Source organism: Anolis sagrei, chromosome 4, assembly GCF_037176765.1.
Source record: "Anolis sagrei isolate rAnoSag1 chromosome 4, rAnoSag1.mat, whole genome shotgun sequence".
In the NCBI taxonomy this organism is placed as follows: domain Eukaryota; kingdom Metazoa; phylum Chordata; class Lepidosauria; order Squamata; family Dactyloidae; genus Anolis; species Anolis sagrei.
The window spans coordinates 59,798,250-59,813,381 of record NC_090024.1 but is presented as its reverse complement, the minus strand read 5'-3'; the positions used below and the strand labels follow the sequence as shown (position 1 = coordinate 59,813,381).

At 41.2% G+C, this 15,132-nt stretch overlaps 1 protein-coding gene across 2 annotated transcripts in view; it reads right to left on the bottom strand.

Annotated features, from left to right (window-relative positions):
* The window catches only part of TMEM241 (transmembrane protein 241), a 60,120-nt gene that overhangs the window by 29,415 nt on the left and 15,573 nt on the right, over positions 1-15,132 (bottom strand). Inside the window, exons 5-11 of one of the 2 annotated variants that reach the window (XM_060775168.2) lie at positions 12,787-12,864; positions 11,849-11,874; positions 10,566-10,617; positions 9,625-9,673; positions 7,708-7,753; positions 4,899-4,934; positions 621-655 (exon numbers count right to left, since the gene is read on the bottom strand). In XM_060775168.2, the coding sequence (XP_060631151.2) occupies positions 621-655; positions 4,899-4,934; positions 7,708-7,753; positions 9,625-9,673; positions 10,566-10,617; positions 11,849-11,874; positions 12,787-12,864 (322 nt within the window). The remainder of the gene's footprint in view (positions 1-620; positions 656-4,898; positions 4,935-7,707; positions 7,754-9,624; positions 9,674-10,565; positions 10,618-11,848; positions 11,875-12,786; positions 12,865-15,132) is intronic. The other variant, XM_060775169.2, reaches the window with a different exon arrangement.

The following is a 15,132-nucleotide window of genomic DNA, read 5'->3' as shown; positions in this document are numbered from 1 at the left end:
TCCAGTGGCTGGTCTTTCGGCTGGATGTGACTTCAAGCCCACAAATCAATGTGCAGAGGCCATAGAAGGCTGTCAGCACACAAAGCAGGAGAGTAACATATGGTGGGAATTTGGACTTGAAGGACTAAATTGATGATGAAGTAAACACAGTACAGAAAATACCACCCCCACCCCCCTTGCTACCTTATTCTTGAGCAGTGGAAAATAACCATCTCAGGAGGTAGATCAGGGTTGCTATGACATGCCAGCATAGTGAGAATTAATTATTTGTACATATCTTTGCTGACAGGGAGAGATCCTTGGGGACTTTTCTGCTCCATTTTCCAGAACAACTCAGAAAGCATTGGGTATGGTCTGCTTTGATGGGGGATTCACTACTTGTGAAGCTCACAGTACTATTGTTTACATCATAGATTTCCCTAATCTGTCAGTGTTCAAAACGCACCTGTGGTTCTGCATTGGATGCTATTCATTTAGCGAGGTTAGCTATCTATGCATACAGAGTCAGAAAAATATGGATTTCTGCTTCTATTGTTTGCATCATACATAGAGGTGAAAATAAATGTGAAAATAAAAGCACAATGCTAAAAAGAACTGGAATTGTATTTCCTTTTTTTTACCTGTTGGGTGGGATGCAAAAGCCAACATCACCACACTGAAAACAAAAGAGAAAAAGGACATTAGTCTTCTTAATTCCCCATGTGAAACTACATTTTCATTGTCCCGATGGCGCAGTGGGCTAAACCGCTGAGCTGTTGAACTTGCTGACCAAAAGGTTGCCAGTTCAAATCTGGGAAGCGGGTTTGTTAGCCCCAGCTTCTGCCAACCTAGCAGTTTGAAAACATGCAAATGTGAATAGATCAATAGGTACCACTCCGGTGGGAAGGTAACGATGCTCCATGCAGTCATGCCGGCCTCATGACCTTGGAGGTGTCTATGGACAACACCGGCTCTTTGGCTTAGAAATGGAAAAGAGCACCATCCCCCAGAGTCAGACACAACTGGACTTAATGTCAAGGGGAAAACTTTTACCTATCAGATGTGAGGGTGCAGTTTTAATTCTTCCGCTCTTCTGCAACTTGGAACATCCACATGCGATTTTATTTCTAGCCGTCCCAAGCCTGACAAAAACTCTTTAAGATACTATAATCAGAAACACTTTCTGAGGATCTAGGATTTCAGTGTGTACAAGAGCCACAGGCAGTAATATGGATGTGCCATTTGTTTGGTGCGGAAGGCATTGTTTTCTCCTCTGGCAAAACTCTACTTTTTTCTCAAGTTAAAGAGTCTTCAGAGTGCAGCCTGATCGCTTTGGGCAATTACATCATAAACTTTTCAGGATGCACAACTGCTCTATAATTCACTGTTAATGTATATCAAAGTTAAAGTCTTTTGCATTTGATGCCCCTATACTCATGATATTAATAAAAAAATTATGTCGGCTCCCAGGGCTACAAATAATTAATGGGACTATGATGAATCCATTAACGTCCTCCAAGTTGATGTTCATAGAAAAACGAGCAAGACTGTAAAAAGGATGCCTTACAAAATCAAAGCTTATGCCAGAAAAAAGAGATGCCTTGTATATTTAGAATATTTTACATGTTTATTTATTTATTTACTTTACTTTACTTTACTTTACTTCTATACCGCTGTTCTCAGCCCGGAGGCGACTCACGGCGGTTCACAAGACACAGGACACAGCAAAATTCAACACCAATATAAAACAGTTAATAACCTAATCTAATACACAATTAATACACAATTACTATAATAACAATTCACTAAGGTCTCATCCCTAAAACATGATCCAGATTCGTCATCCATTGTTCCACTCCTATGTCATTACCAGTCATTGCACAATTATTCGAACACCTGCTGAAATAACCAGGTCTTTACTTTCTTGCGGAATACCATTAGAGATGGTGCTAACCTAATATCTGTGGGAAGGGTGTTCCACAGTCGGGGAGCCACCACCGAGAAGGCCCTATCTCTCGTCCCCGCCAGCCGTGCTTGTGACGCTGGCGGGATCGAGAGCAGGGCATCCCTGGAAGATCTCAAAGTCCTGGTGGGTTCACAGGCCGAGATGCGGTCAGATAGGTAGCTTGGGCTGGAACCGTTTAGGGCTTTAAAGGTCAACGCCAGCACTTTGAATTGAGCCCGGTAGCAAATCGGTAGCCAGTGGAGTTGGCACAACAGGGGGGTTGTATGCTCCCTGCGTAATGTTGTAATTTGCGTAATGTTGTAATTTGCAACTTCTAATAAGAGAAAGGGGCTCCCTGCTGGCACAGCGGGTTAAACTGCTGGTCTGCTGAACTTGCTGACTGAAAGATTGGCAGTTCGAATCTGGGGAGTGGGGTGAGCTCCCACTGTCAGCACCAGCTTCTGCCAACCTAGCAGTTCGAAAATATGAGAATGTGAGTAGATCAATAAGTACCGTTTCTGCAGGAAGGTAACAGCGCTCCATGTAGTTACGCTGACCATATGACTTTCAAGGTGCCTATGGACAGCACCAGCTCTTCGGCTGGAATCACTAGTTGCTGTGAGTTTTCCAGGCTGTATGGCCATGTTCCAGAAGCATTCTCTCCTGACGTTTTGCCCACATCTATGGCAGGCATCCTCATAGGTTGTGAGATTTGTTGTAAATTAGGCAAGTGAGATTTGTATATCTGTGCAATGTCCAGGGTGCGAGAAGGGATTCTTGTCTGCTTGAGGCAAGTGTGAATGTTGCCAATGCCACCTTGATTAGCATTTAATGGGCTTGCAACTCCAAAGCCTGGTTGGTTGCTGCCTGGGGCAATCCTTTGTTGGAAGGTGTTAGCTAGCCAAGATTGATTCTTGTCTGGAATTCCCCTGGTTTTTTTTTTTTAGTGTTGCTCTTTATTTACTGTTCCGTATTTTAGAGTTTTTAAAAACTTCACTTGCCTAGTTTCCAACAGACCTCACAAACTCCGAGGATGCCTGCCATAGATGTGAGTGAAACATCAGGAGGGATGTTTCTTCTGGAACATGGCCATACAGCCCAGAAAACTCACAACAGACCAGCTCATTGTTTGTCCTGAATATCTTTCTACAGAGATGGCTGTTTAGAATGGAAAAAGCAACCAGACTTTGAGGAAGATCAAACATCTCATTCCTTTCCACTAAGTAGTGTTTTTTTGGGAGACAAGGGGTGCCCAAACAAACAGGACCAGCCCAAGTCATTCTCCTGCCTGAAGGAAAGGAAAAGACAACAATGTCCTCAGTTCTACGTACATTTCTATGTACAGAACCCATCACTTTAGTCCTGCTTTCCCATCTACTGCTGGAGGTGTTTGCCTCAATTTACCCAACAGTGAAATTGCTCCTGCTTATGAAGGAATAAAAGAAGCAGGGCAAAGTAAAGAACAGACGAGAGTGAGCTTTCCCATCTTTGGAGAACAGGTTACTTCTCTTTAGAAATTTGATGCAGGTCTACCGCTCTCTTTACTGATAGGAGACTATATGCTACTTTCTTCAACGTATGACCTGCTTTGAGGATAGGGACTCCAGATGTAGAAGTACACTTCCAGCAAGGCTAGTCTGCAGAGCCCATGATGTTGCAGTTCAACAACATCTAGAGAGCTGCCTTTTCGTCAACCTGCTCTAGTGTATATTTGCAAAGCACACACATACACTATTTATATTCAGCTTTATCTCCCTGGGGGGACTCAGAGCAGATTACATACATATATAAGGCAAACATTCAATACCTTTTACACTAATTGCATACAATACACAGATAAGGTAAAGGCCTTCCCCTTTTCTATTTCCAGCGTCTGGAGGCAATCCTCAACTCTGGCCATGGGGAGGTGCTCTTGTTCCATTTTCCACGCTGAAGAAGCCTGATGTCTGTAGACATCTCCAATCTTTTTGCTGTCATGTCTGCGTGGGGCACCCTTTTACCTTCCCACAGAGGAGGTACCTATTGATATACCGTATATTCTGACGTATAAGACTACTTTTTAACCCAAGAAAATTTTCTCAAAAGTCAGGGGTCGTCTTATACACGGAAGTCATCTTATATGCTGGAGTAGCCTTATGTATGGGAGTCATCTTATATGCGGGAGTAGTCTTATATGCTGGGAGTCGTCTTATAGAGCGGGTGCTGAAACTTCCTAACCGGATTGGCAAATCTGTGGTTGCTGCATATTCTGGGGAGAGCTCAAAAATGGAAGTGGCTGCGTCCCTGCCATATGCAGTGACTGTATGAAAGCATTAAAGGTGACACTGTACAAGTATAGTAGAAGAAAATCAATTCATCAAGATTCGTGGACTTAATGCTGTCTTGATGGTGAGGTGAAGGGGTGCCTCACCGGGAAGATGTAAGTGAAGGGCGGAGCAAGCTGCAGGCGTCCGGGGCGCCCAGAGTATGGAGAAAAGAGATATAGTGGCTCTGGGCCCAGAAAAACAGAACTCTTTTACCTGTCTGACCCGCCCTTGTATCCTATTACCGTACCTCCTCCTCTGCCTCTCAGATCTCGCTCCTGAAGACTGCAGTGAAGTGGTGCAGGAGCGCATGTGCGAGATCTGAGAGGCAGAGAAGGAGGTACAGTAATAGGAAATTTTAACTGGAAAAGTTGGGGGTTGTCTTATACACCCAGTCGTCTTATATGCTGAAATACATGGTACTCACATTGCATGCTTTTGAGCTGGTAGGTTGGCAGAAGCTAGGACTGAACAGTTGAGAGCTCACCCTAACTCGTTGCTTTAAACTGCTGATCTTTCAGTCAGCAGCTTTTCCTGCAGCTAGTGGCTTTAACTGCTAAGCTACCACAGCCCCATATTATCCACACACACCCCACACGAAGCCTCCATCAAAAACTAGATAAGACTCATCTCAAAATATTCATCACATGCAGAAAGGATATAATTTTTACCTGAATGCATAGTTTATATATTGTTGCTCTGAGATACTAGGGAGGAAAACACAATTATTTTAGCATTTTTCTATAAGATTATGGCTAAATGTTCTATGTTACAAATATCAGTTATAAGACGCCAACACTGTGTGTGTGTGTGCGCCTCCAAGTAGCCTCTTAAATTATGGCTCTTCATGCATTTCAAAGGGTTTTCCTAGGCAATGAATACTCAAGAGGCAGTTCTATCTGTTACTTCCACTGAAATATAGCCCAAAGCAGCTGATATTTGTTGCCAGTCCCCCATCCAGGTACTAACTGCTCCTGGCCCTGCTTAACTTTCAATATCAGATGGAATCTGGTGCCTGAATGGTATTTAATCCTGATGTCATTTCTTTTTTATATAAATAATAAACTTTTTTTATGGTGATTCAAGAAAATATCATTTGAATGACCAGGGAAGTCATGCTACCCCTCTATTCTGCCTAGGTCAGACCACACCTGAATACCGTGTCCAATTCTGGGCACAACAATTGAAGAGAGATATTGACAAGCTGGAATGTGTCCAGAGGAGGGCGACTAAAATGTTCAAGGGACTAGAGAACAATCCCTATGAGGAGCGGCTGAAAGAGTTGGGCATGTTTAGCCAGCAGAAGGGAAGGCTGAGAGGAGACATGATGAGGGCCATGTATCAAGATGTGAGGGGAAGTCATAGGGAGGAGGGAACAGGCTTGTTTTCTGCTGCCCTGGAGACTAGGGTGCAATTGAACAATGGCTTCAAACTACAGGAAAGGAGATTCCACCTGGACATTAGGAAGAACTTCCTCACCATGAGAGCTGTTCAACCGTAGTACTCTCTGCCCCAGAGTGTGATGGAGGTTCCCTCTTTGGAGGCTTTTAAACAGAAGCTGGATGGACATCTGTTGGGGGAGCTTTGAATACAATTTTCCTGCTTCTTGGACTGGATGGCCCATGAGGTCTCTTCCAACTTTATGATTCTATGGTTTTTAGTTTACTCTATTATGGCAGCTCATGATTCTAGTATAGAAGCCTACGCATGCTTTAACCAAGAGTATATCCATCTGTTAAATGTCATATCACACTTAGGTTGGACAGCCAACCAAAACAGAATGACTCTAGCCAGCCAGAGGGACCATTAAGATCCAGTTTTAGAGCAAACTTTCCATCATTTCTGCATTGCATTTAAAATAAATGGGTCAAACAGTGTTTCTATTTCTTTAAAAATTATTACAAACCAAGCCTTCTGCTCTTTGCATCTCTCTTAATGTTGCAGTACCCAGATGCCATCAAAATATTCCGAAAGCAATTCAGCTACCTATGGGATCCAGTTTCTCTCTTTCATTACTCCTACCACTAGTTTGCATGACAATTACAAATCAGTGGATTTCAGTAGATAAGTGGCTTGGAAACAGACCTATTTGCATAGCTTTCAGCAGCACTGCCACAACAATGTCCTTCTGCTCATATTGTTCCAACTCTCATGAATGTTTTATAGAATCAACAACACATTTCAGAACAAAAACAGGCTGGCAAAGGAGACATAAACCTTGAAGTGTTGAATTCTTAGATAGGGAATGCAAGTACCAAGCAGCCTCTCACAGTCATTTGTGTAGCTCCGCATAGGAACTCTCTTGCATAGGAAATATGTCAGGATAGAAAGAAAGCAATCATTCTTTTCCTTATCTTCACAAACTGACATTATTTTGTATCTTCCTACCAGTATTTCACCACTGTCAGAATCTCTGTGATAAGGAATGAGGCAATGACTTTTAAGCTGGAATAAATGTTGAGGAGGCAAAAACCACACAACAGACACATTCTCAAAATAGTACATTAGAAGATTTTACAACCCCGTTGTACAGTTGTTATGGCTTGTCCTTCACAGAAATTTTATTCCTTGTATGGTATTTGGGATGCAGCTAGAGATGTTTTAAATCTATAGAGCAGGCAAGAGTAGTTTTAAATTTAATTCATGGAAATATGATGGATAGATGAGGAATATGCAAGCCATTGATAGTTAAGTATTCCAGCTTCGTTGTCTGATTTGTGTTTTGAAGGAGAATCCATATTAGGGCAATACATTCCTTATGCCCAATCATAATGCTACAAAAATGTACAAAATATCAACTTTTCCAGAAATTCTCAAACAACCTTAGGATGGGAGAACAAAAAACCTTCAACAAAATGGGCCCAATGTTGTGATGTCCACAATTAAATCTAGTCTAAAGTGTAGTATCAATCAATCAATCAAAGACCCAATTTGCTCAGCAGGGAAAGTTCATAGCAGATTCATAAACTGCTAAGACCACTTAAAAACAGGATGAGTGTGCTACTAAATGCATATGAACAAGGATAAAAATACTGCAAATATATACAAGGCAAGTTTCAGCCTGGGTCTAACACAGGAAGTTGTCTTATCCTGTCTACCTCAGAGAGACACTTGGCAACAGCTAAGGTCACCTGGGGGAAATTGTCACCTAGTAAAAACTTCACATAGAATTGGACTGATCTACAAGGTAGGTTGCTCAGTAGTGGGTTAATTATATGTAACTGAGCCTGTTTGTAAAATTGCGGGACAATAAGATATGACACATACATCTAACATCTTAGTTATTACATAGGCAGTTTTGTAAGTATCGGGTGACACACATCAATCTTTCCATTATCCTGAGCAAAATGCACAGGTTCCTGGGTTGGCACATTGCAGAAGTAGAGAACAACACAACAGTCTTCACACCAGAAAGTATGGAAATCATATTTAGATCATATTTTCCCACCCTCACCTTAAATACACACAAATATACATTACCTTAGAGAACTAGGGTTCCATGACTTGTGATAACCCTTGTAAGCACCTATGAATGAAATCTGGTCAGTGAATCATATTGTGGTACAGCTGGGAAGAACTCAAATTTGGCCCCAATATAGATCTCAGTATTGTTGTTGCTAAAATCTAGGAAAAGTTCAAATAGAGAGCTAGACAGCAGAGGTGTGTCCTTATTGGTTCTCCTGGATCTCTCAGTGGCTTTTGATACCATTGACCATGGTATCCTTCAGGGTTGTCTCACAGGGATGGGGCTGGGAGCCACTGTCTTACAGTGGTTCCGGTCCTAGTTGGAGAGCCGTACCCAGAAGGTGGTGCTAGGGGACTCCTGCTGGAACCCCTGGTGATTGACCTGTGAGGTTCCTCAGGGTTTCATTCACCCAAGTTGTTTAACATATACCTGGCACCGCTGGAAGAGGCCATATAGAGTTTTGGAGTATGGTGCCACAACTCTACTTCTCCTTTCCACCTAATGCCAAGGAAGCTGTCCTGACCCTAAACCAGTGCCTGCCATCAGTAATGGACTGGATGAGGGCAAACAAATTGAAACTTCATCCAGACAAGACAGTGGTACTCTTGGTCAGTCAGAGGGTAGATCAGAGAATACGGATTCAGGCTGTGCTGGATGGGTTTACACTTCCCCTGAAGACACAAGTCCACTGTTTAGGGGGTTCTTCTGGACTCTGCACGGAACCTGGAGGCCCAGGTATCTGCAATGGCCAGGAGGACCTTTGCACAATTAAAAATTGTGCACCAATAGGATCCATTACTTGAGAAACCAGATCAGGCCATGTGATACATGCTTTAGTTAAATCCCATCTGGATTACTGTAACGCACTCTACGTGGGGCTGCCTCTGAAGAGTGCTTGGAAACTTCAGCTGGTCCAAAGAGCAGCAGCCAGGTTGCTCAGTGGGACTGTCTACAGGGAGCAGACAGCCCACCTGTTAAAGCAGCTCCACTGCCTGCCAGTCTGTTTCCGGGCACAATTCAAACTGCTGGTCATGACCTTTAAAGCCCTGGACAATCCAGGTACAGGCTATTTAGCTGACTGCATCCCCTTGTACGAACTTGCTTGGGCCCTGAGATCTTCAAGAGAGGCCCTTCTCTCAGTCCCACCTCCATCTCAAGCTTGGTTGGTGGGAACAAGAGAGTAGGGCTTCTCAGTGGCTGCTCCACAACTCTGGAACTCCCTGCTCAGGATAGATAGAATGCCCCTCACCTAAAACCTTTTTATCCAGACAGGGCTTTCAAATAAGAAGGCTTTAAGATCAATTCAGGGGGTCCTGTGCATTTAATATATTTGAATGGGTTTTAACTGTTCATTTTTAAATATTGTTTATATTTAATTTTGTTTTAATGTTTGCACATTTGTATGTTTTAAATTGTGTGCTAATGCTTTTATGTTAAGCTGCTTTGAGTCCCTTTCAGGGGAGATAAAGTGGGGCATAAATAAATGTAACAACAACAACCTTCAGCAGCACATAAGCTGTTTTGGTTAGTATTTCATTTTCTACCTAGGTATGCATTTATTTTTCTAAATATTGATAAAACTTTCATTTTCCAGTTTTGCTCTCATTCTTCAGTGATGTTTACTCTCCAAATAATTAAAGAGCACGCATCTGCCTTCATTTGTTTTCAATTCCACTTTCAGTATTTCATACTATTAAGCACAAAGTTGGGTTCATTCTTATACCTTTGGCAATAAAAGAAAATAAGCCTTCTGTTCCACACGAAAGCAATGCAAACAGACTCCGCTTATGCAATATACTGGCTAATGTACCATGGAACAAAAGCCAGAAAACTGGGAACATCAGTCCAAAACCCTACTAAAGTGAATAACAGTTAGCTGCAGAGATGCCTGGAAGCTCAATTTTCTCAGAATCAGTTTATTAAAAACTTACCAACAGATAGCACATGTATAAATGCCCAAAAATAGCCATCTGTATCAAACTGCAAAATAAAACATTAAGATAAACAGGTCATTCATGAGTTTCAAGAATGTATGGTTACAAGAATAAAAATCTGACAGAAAGTACCACTACTTTGGATGCATGCCCTGCCTTGAGCTGCAAGGAGAGGTGGGTAATAAATCATAATTATGATTTTTACTATTATTATCAGCATCATCTACACTTTAGAATTAATTCAACATGACATCACTTTAACTGCCATGGAGTCATACAAGATGTAGTTTCACAAGGTCTTTAACCTTCTCTGCCAAATGGTGCTGATGCCTCAAGAAACTAAAACTTCCATGACAGCATAGTTTTGAGACATAGAAGCTAAAGTGGTTTCAAACCACAATAATTCAAGAGTGTAAGACCATCCTTTGTCTCCATTTCAGTTTTGTTGATTAGTTACTTCCATTTCATTTTCAGACTAGTCAATAGAAATCTAGGGAACCCAATGCAGTTGATGGCATTGCCATTCACCTCCTCCTCTTGCTCCTCTGAGTGAGTCAGTTTGGATGCAGGATAATAGCTTCATGCCTTCTCCATCTATGCTAAGCATGTCCTAAGACTGCAACCTAATTTCATGAAGGGCACATAACAGGGTGTCTTCTGAAGAGTCCAGATATCCAACAGATATATTTGTTGGATATATCCCATGGACATACTCATGAAGTATTAGGACACACAGCAGGGTATCTTTTGAAGAGCTCAAATATCCTACAGATATATCTGACCAACCATTTTTATTAGTCAATTGAAAACATGCAACTATTTAACACCGGCTGGGGGCAAAGCTCATCAACATTTGCTTAGATGGTACAACATGCAAATGAACTAGAGCATTGAACTTTATTTTCACAGTTTGTTCTGAAAAGATCCAAGAAACCTACCTGTGGATCATAAATAGGAAGGCATCCTGCTGCCACCAGAAGAGTCAGCATTCTGTGTTGTAGAAAAATGCCACATGGTTATCATGCACTGACATGTATTCTACACACCCCTTCCACAAAGCTGAATAAAATCCCACATTATCTGCTTTGAACTGGAATATATGGCAGTGTGGACTTAGATAACCCAGTTCAAAGCAGATATTGTGGAATTTTCTACCTTGATATTCTGGGTTATAGGGCTGTGTGGAAGAGACCTGAGATGAGTTTTCAAAGCTATTATTGCTAACATTAGTATTTATCTGTAACACTGCCCGCAAGGAGCTCTTCTACACTCTTGATCTTTACTCATGGAAATACCATGAGCTTTTTGTGATCTGTGCTCCATGGCCCATCTGAGAATGGGCAACTATGGGCCCTTCTACACAGTCATATAACCCAGAATATCAAGGCAGATAATCTACAATATCTGCTTTGAACTAGATTATCTGAGTCCACACTGCCATATAATCCAGTTCAATGTGGATTTTAGATAGCTGTGTGGAAGGGCCTAGCATCCCCAGATGTCTTTGACTTATGACTCCCATTAAGCATAGCTAGGATAGTTATGCTTAATGGTGCTCTCCAAAGCACCATCTAATCACATGGTTCTCAACCTGTGGGTCCCCAGGTGTTTTGGCCAGTTTACCAGCTGTTATAAGTTCTGGGAGTTGAAAGCCAAAATATCTGGGGACCCACAGGTTAAGAACCACTGATCCCATCTAAGACTCATTTTTGAAGTCACTTAAATGGGTAAAGGTGCACCTCAAAATCAATGAAATACTGTATTAAAAAACAAAACATGTATTGGTCCTGGTCCTTAGGAAATTATAGCTAATAGTCTTAAGGAGAGATGGATGTGATTGTGGCATCTGGCAAACCCTAAGGTTCAATCCACATTAAGGCCACTTATCCAAGTTCTCATTTCAAATCATGACTAATTTGACCCACTGCTTGTAATGAGACCCATGTTCCTGCTTCTTGACAGGGGGTTGGACTGGATGGCCCACGAGGTCTCTTCTAACTCTATGATTCTATGAAATGTTGCCTATGGAACAAAATCAATTTTCTATATATCTTGATGTCTGCATTCAAAGTTTCTTTGTGTTGAACTACTGATCATTTATCTTGTGAGGAACAAAAATGTTTTGAATTATTGTTCATATCTGACACAAGAATAAGCTGTTTGGTTAGTCAAGAGATAAACTATATGTGGAAGTCTATGAATCTTAAACATTGAAACTTACCTACATATTTTAATAGAAGATATCTGCTGTGAAGAAAATAATAGGTTATCAAAAGAGTGGAAAGATTACTTAAGGGAAAAAAATATTTCATGTGCTTGGAGATTTTCTTGTATTATTTTTTTTGATCCACTACATTCCTGCATGGCTTTGATGTCTGCACAATGAGTGGTGGGTAAAATGTTTTACTATATAAGTAACATTGTTATGTATATATCTAGATTTTCAGATTTTTGAAAATGAAATTTTTGTTATGGTGACACTAGTAACAAAATCAGGAAACTGACATTGCATGGTTTCTACAATACCTTCTAAAACATAGCCTAGGTATGGATAAAATATATTATTTTATTTATTTGCATAAAATGTATTATTCTCTTCCCCTTTTTGTTGCAGAAGTAGATTATTATCCAAATGATGAAGGTGGTTTTGCCTTAGCAGAAAGAGCTTCCATTGGCATAAATACAGATACTTCATTATTTCTGATCCTGCCTGTTCACTAAAGCCCCAGTTCCGAAAATCAGCATAGGAGGAGACTCCAATGGAGCAATGGATTAAACCCTTCTGCCAGCAGGACTGCTGACCAAAAAGTCAGCAGTTTGAACGTAGGGAGTGGGATGAGCTTCTGTCTGTTAGCTCTAGCTTCTCATGCAGGGACATGAGAGAAGCCTCCCACATGATGATAAAACATCTGGTGTTCCCTGGTCCTTGCAGATGGCCAATTCTCTCACACCAGAAGTGACTTGAAGTTTTTCAAGTTGCTCCTGACATGGAAAAAAAATCAGCACAAAATACAGCTTTTGTTCTGGATCTGCAATTTTAAAAAATCTAAGTTTGTAAAAGGATTATCTAGCACAACTAAGAAAATATGGAGTTGATTTAACAACTTACATACCCTCAAAACAGGTACCTTACTCTAAAATAAATCAATGTTGCCATACCTCTTTCTGCACAAACGTTTCGATTCCATACGTTACAACTTCTGCAGCATTGTGTAAGGTAAGAAAGATAGGAATTGGCTGCCAGGAAATAAAATGTGACCAATGAGATTAGCAACTGTTATTTAATCATCTTTTTGTGAGGTAGTACTAAAAAGCAGGCATTTTCTAATGAACCTGCAGAATTTCAGAACACGACAGAAAGACGCATCACCTCTCCAACATGTGATTAACCTTTCCAGTTGTTGTATATGTAATACACTTCAAACCAAATAGGCCATTTCTATGTCTACATTTTAAAATGTTAAGGTAATGAGAATGTAAGAAGTACAGGGAGCAAGGAAATTAACCTCCTATTCTTATGTTCTAACAACTGTCCCTTTTTGTACACACTGCCATCAGAATAAATGCTAAAGCCCTGGCAAACATAGCATTGAGAACTGGGAGAATAAGAGAAGCACCATAAAATTTTAAGCAAAATGCTATACTTAATAGTTTTTAGAGACTCAAAGGTTTTCTGGGAACCAGTGGAGTTCCCTAACTTTCCAGTTGCTTTCCCTTTTTTGTGACTGAGAGAATGAAAAGGAGGCCAGAATCTAACATAGGTCCCTTGAATCAGAGCACAATCATCGGAAACTTCAGAACTAATGCTTTACTAGGAAAGTTGACCCTAGGCTTTACATTCTTCCTTTTCTGCAGACATGCTAACAAACACACACACACATCCCCTTCCCCTCCCTTTTGCTAGTGGCTCTGCCTTGAGCCAAGAGAAATGTATTCTCCTGCCAACAATGGCTCCGGTTTGCCCAGCTCTGCTAACCTTCACCAGATGTTTATTGTCTTTGATGATATTTTTTGGTAGCGTTATTAGCCTTTCATAATAAAGGAAAGCACAGTATGTTGGGCTTGCCAGTCAGAAGGAGCAGATTCCCATCCCTTCAGATTCACAATCCCACCAAAACATTTTAAGACTTATGATAATCTACGAGATCTGAATTCAGTTCCAGAACTAGACTCTTTTAAAAGAGAGAAAGAGGAAGGGAAGGAAGAAAAAAGAAAAGAAAAAGGAAACAGGCAGGCAAACACACAGAGCCAAACAGGATCCAAGTCTACAGACTGCAGCCTGGTCAGGACATAATGTTTTGCCAGGTTTATGATCCTTCCTGCTCAAAGGTCTATCTAATATTCTATTTCCACAGTGGTCCATCAGTTGCTTATGGGAAGCTTGCCAGCAGTACATGACAAAAACAGCCCCATCTCTCTAAAATCACCAAGCAATTGATTATTTATTTTATTTTATTTTATTTTATTTAAAACTTTTATACCCCAATCTTCTCTACCTCCGTAGATTGATGCAGGCTGAGTATCCCTTACCCAAAATGCTTGGGAATAGGAGTATTTTGGATTTCTGATTTTTTCCAATTTTGGGAAACTTATATTTGCATATTTGTTGTTTATTCGTTCAGTCGCTTCTGACTCTTCGTGGCTTCATGGACCAGCCCACGCCAAAGCACCCTGACGGCTGTGGCCACCCCCATCTCCTTCAAGGTCAAACCAGTCACTTCAAGGATAACATCCATCCATCTTGCCCTTGGCCAGCCCCTCTTCCTTTTTCCTTCCATTTTCCCCAGTATCATTATATTCTCCATGCTTTCCTGTCTTCTCATGATGTGGCCAAAGTACTTCATCTTTGCCTCTAATATCCTTCCCTCCAGTGAGCAGTCGGGCATTATTTCCTGGAGTGTGGACTGGTTTGATCTTCTTGTAGTCTAAGGCACTCTCAGGATTTTCCTCCAGCACCACAGTTCAAAAGCGTCTATTTTCCTTTATTCAGCCTTCAGCTCTCACATTCATAGGTCACTACAGGAAATACCACTGCTTTAACTATGTGGCTCTTCCTTGCCAGTGTGTTGTCTCTACTTTTCACTATTTTGTCAAAATGGGGCATTGCTCCCTCTCACCCCCGCAAAGGAAGGAAATGTCTTCTGATTTCCTGGCTGCAGTCTGTCTTTGAGCCTAGAAATACAAAGTCTGCCACTGCCTCCACGTTTTCTCCCTTTATTTGCCAGTTATCAATTAGTTTGGTTGCCATAATCTTGGTTTTTTAATGTTTAACTGCAACCCAACATTTGCACGTTCTTCTTTCACCTTTCACCTCAGCTCCTCCTTGCTTTCAGAAAAGTGGTATCATCCACATATCTCAGGTTGTTAATGTTTCTTCCAGCAATTTTAACTCCAGCCTTGGATTCATCAAGCCCCACACGTCGCACGATGTGTTCTGCATACAAGTTGAATAGGTCGGGTGAGAGTATACAACCCTGCCGTACTCCTTTCCCAATCTTGAACCAG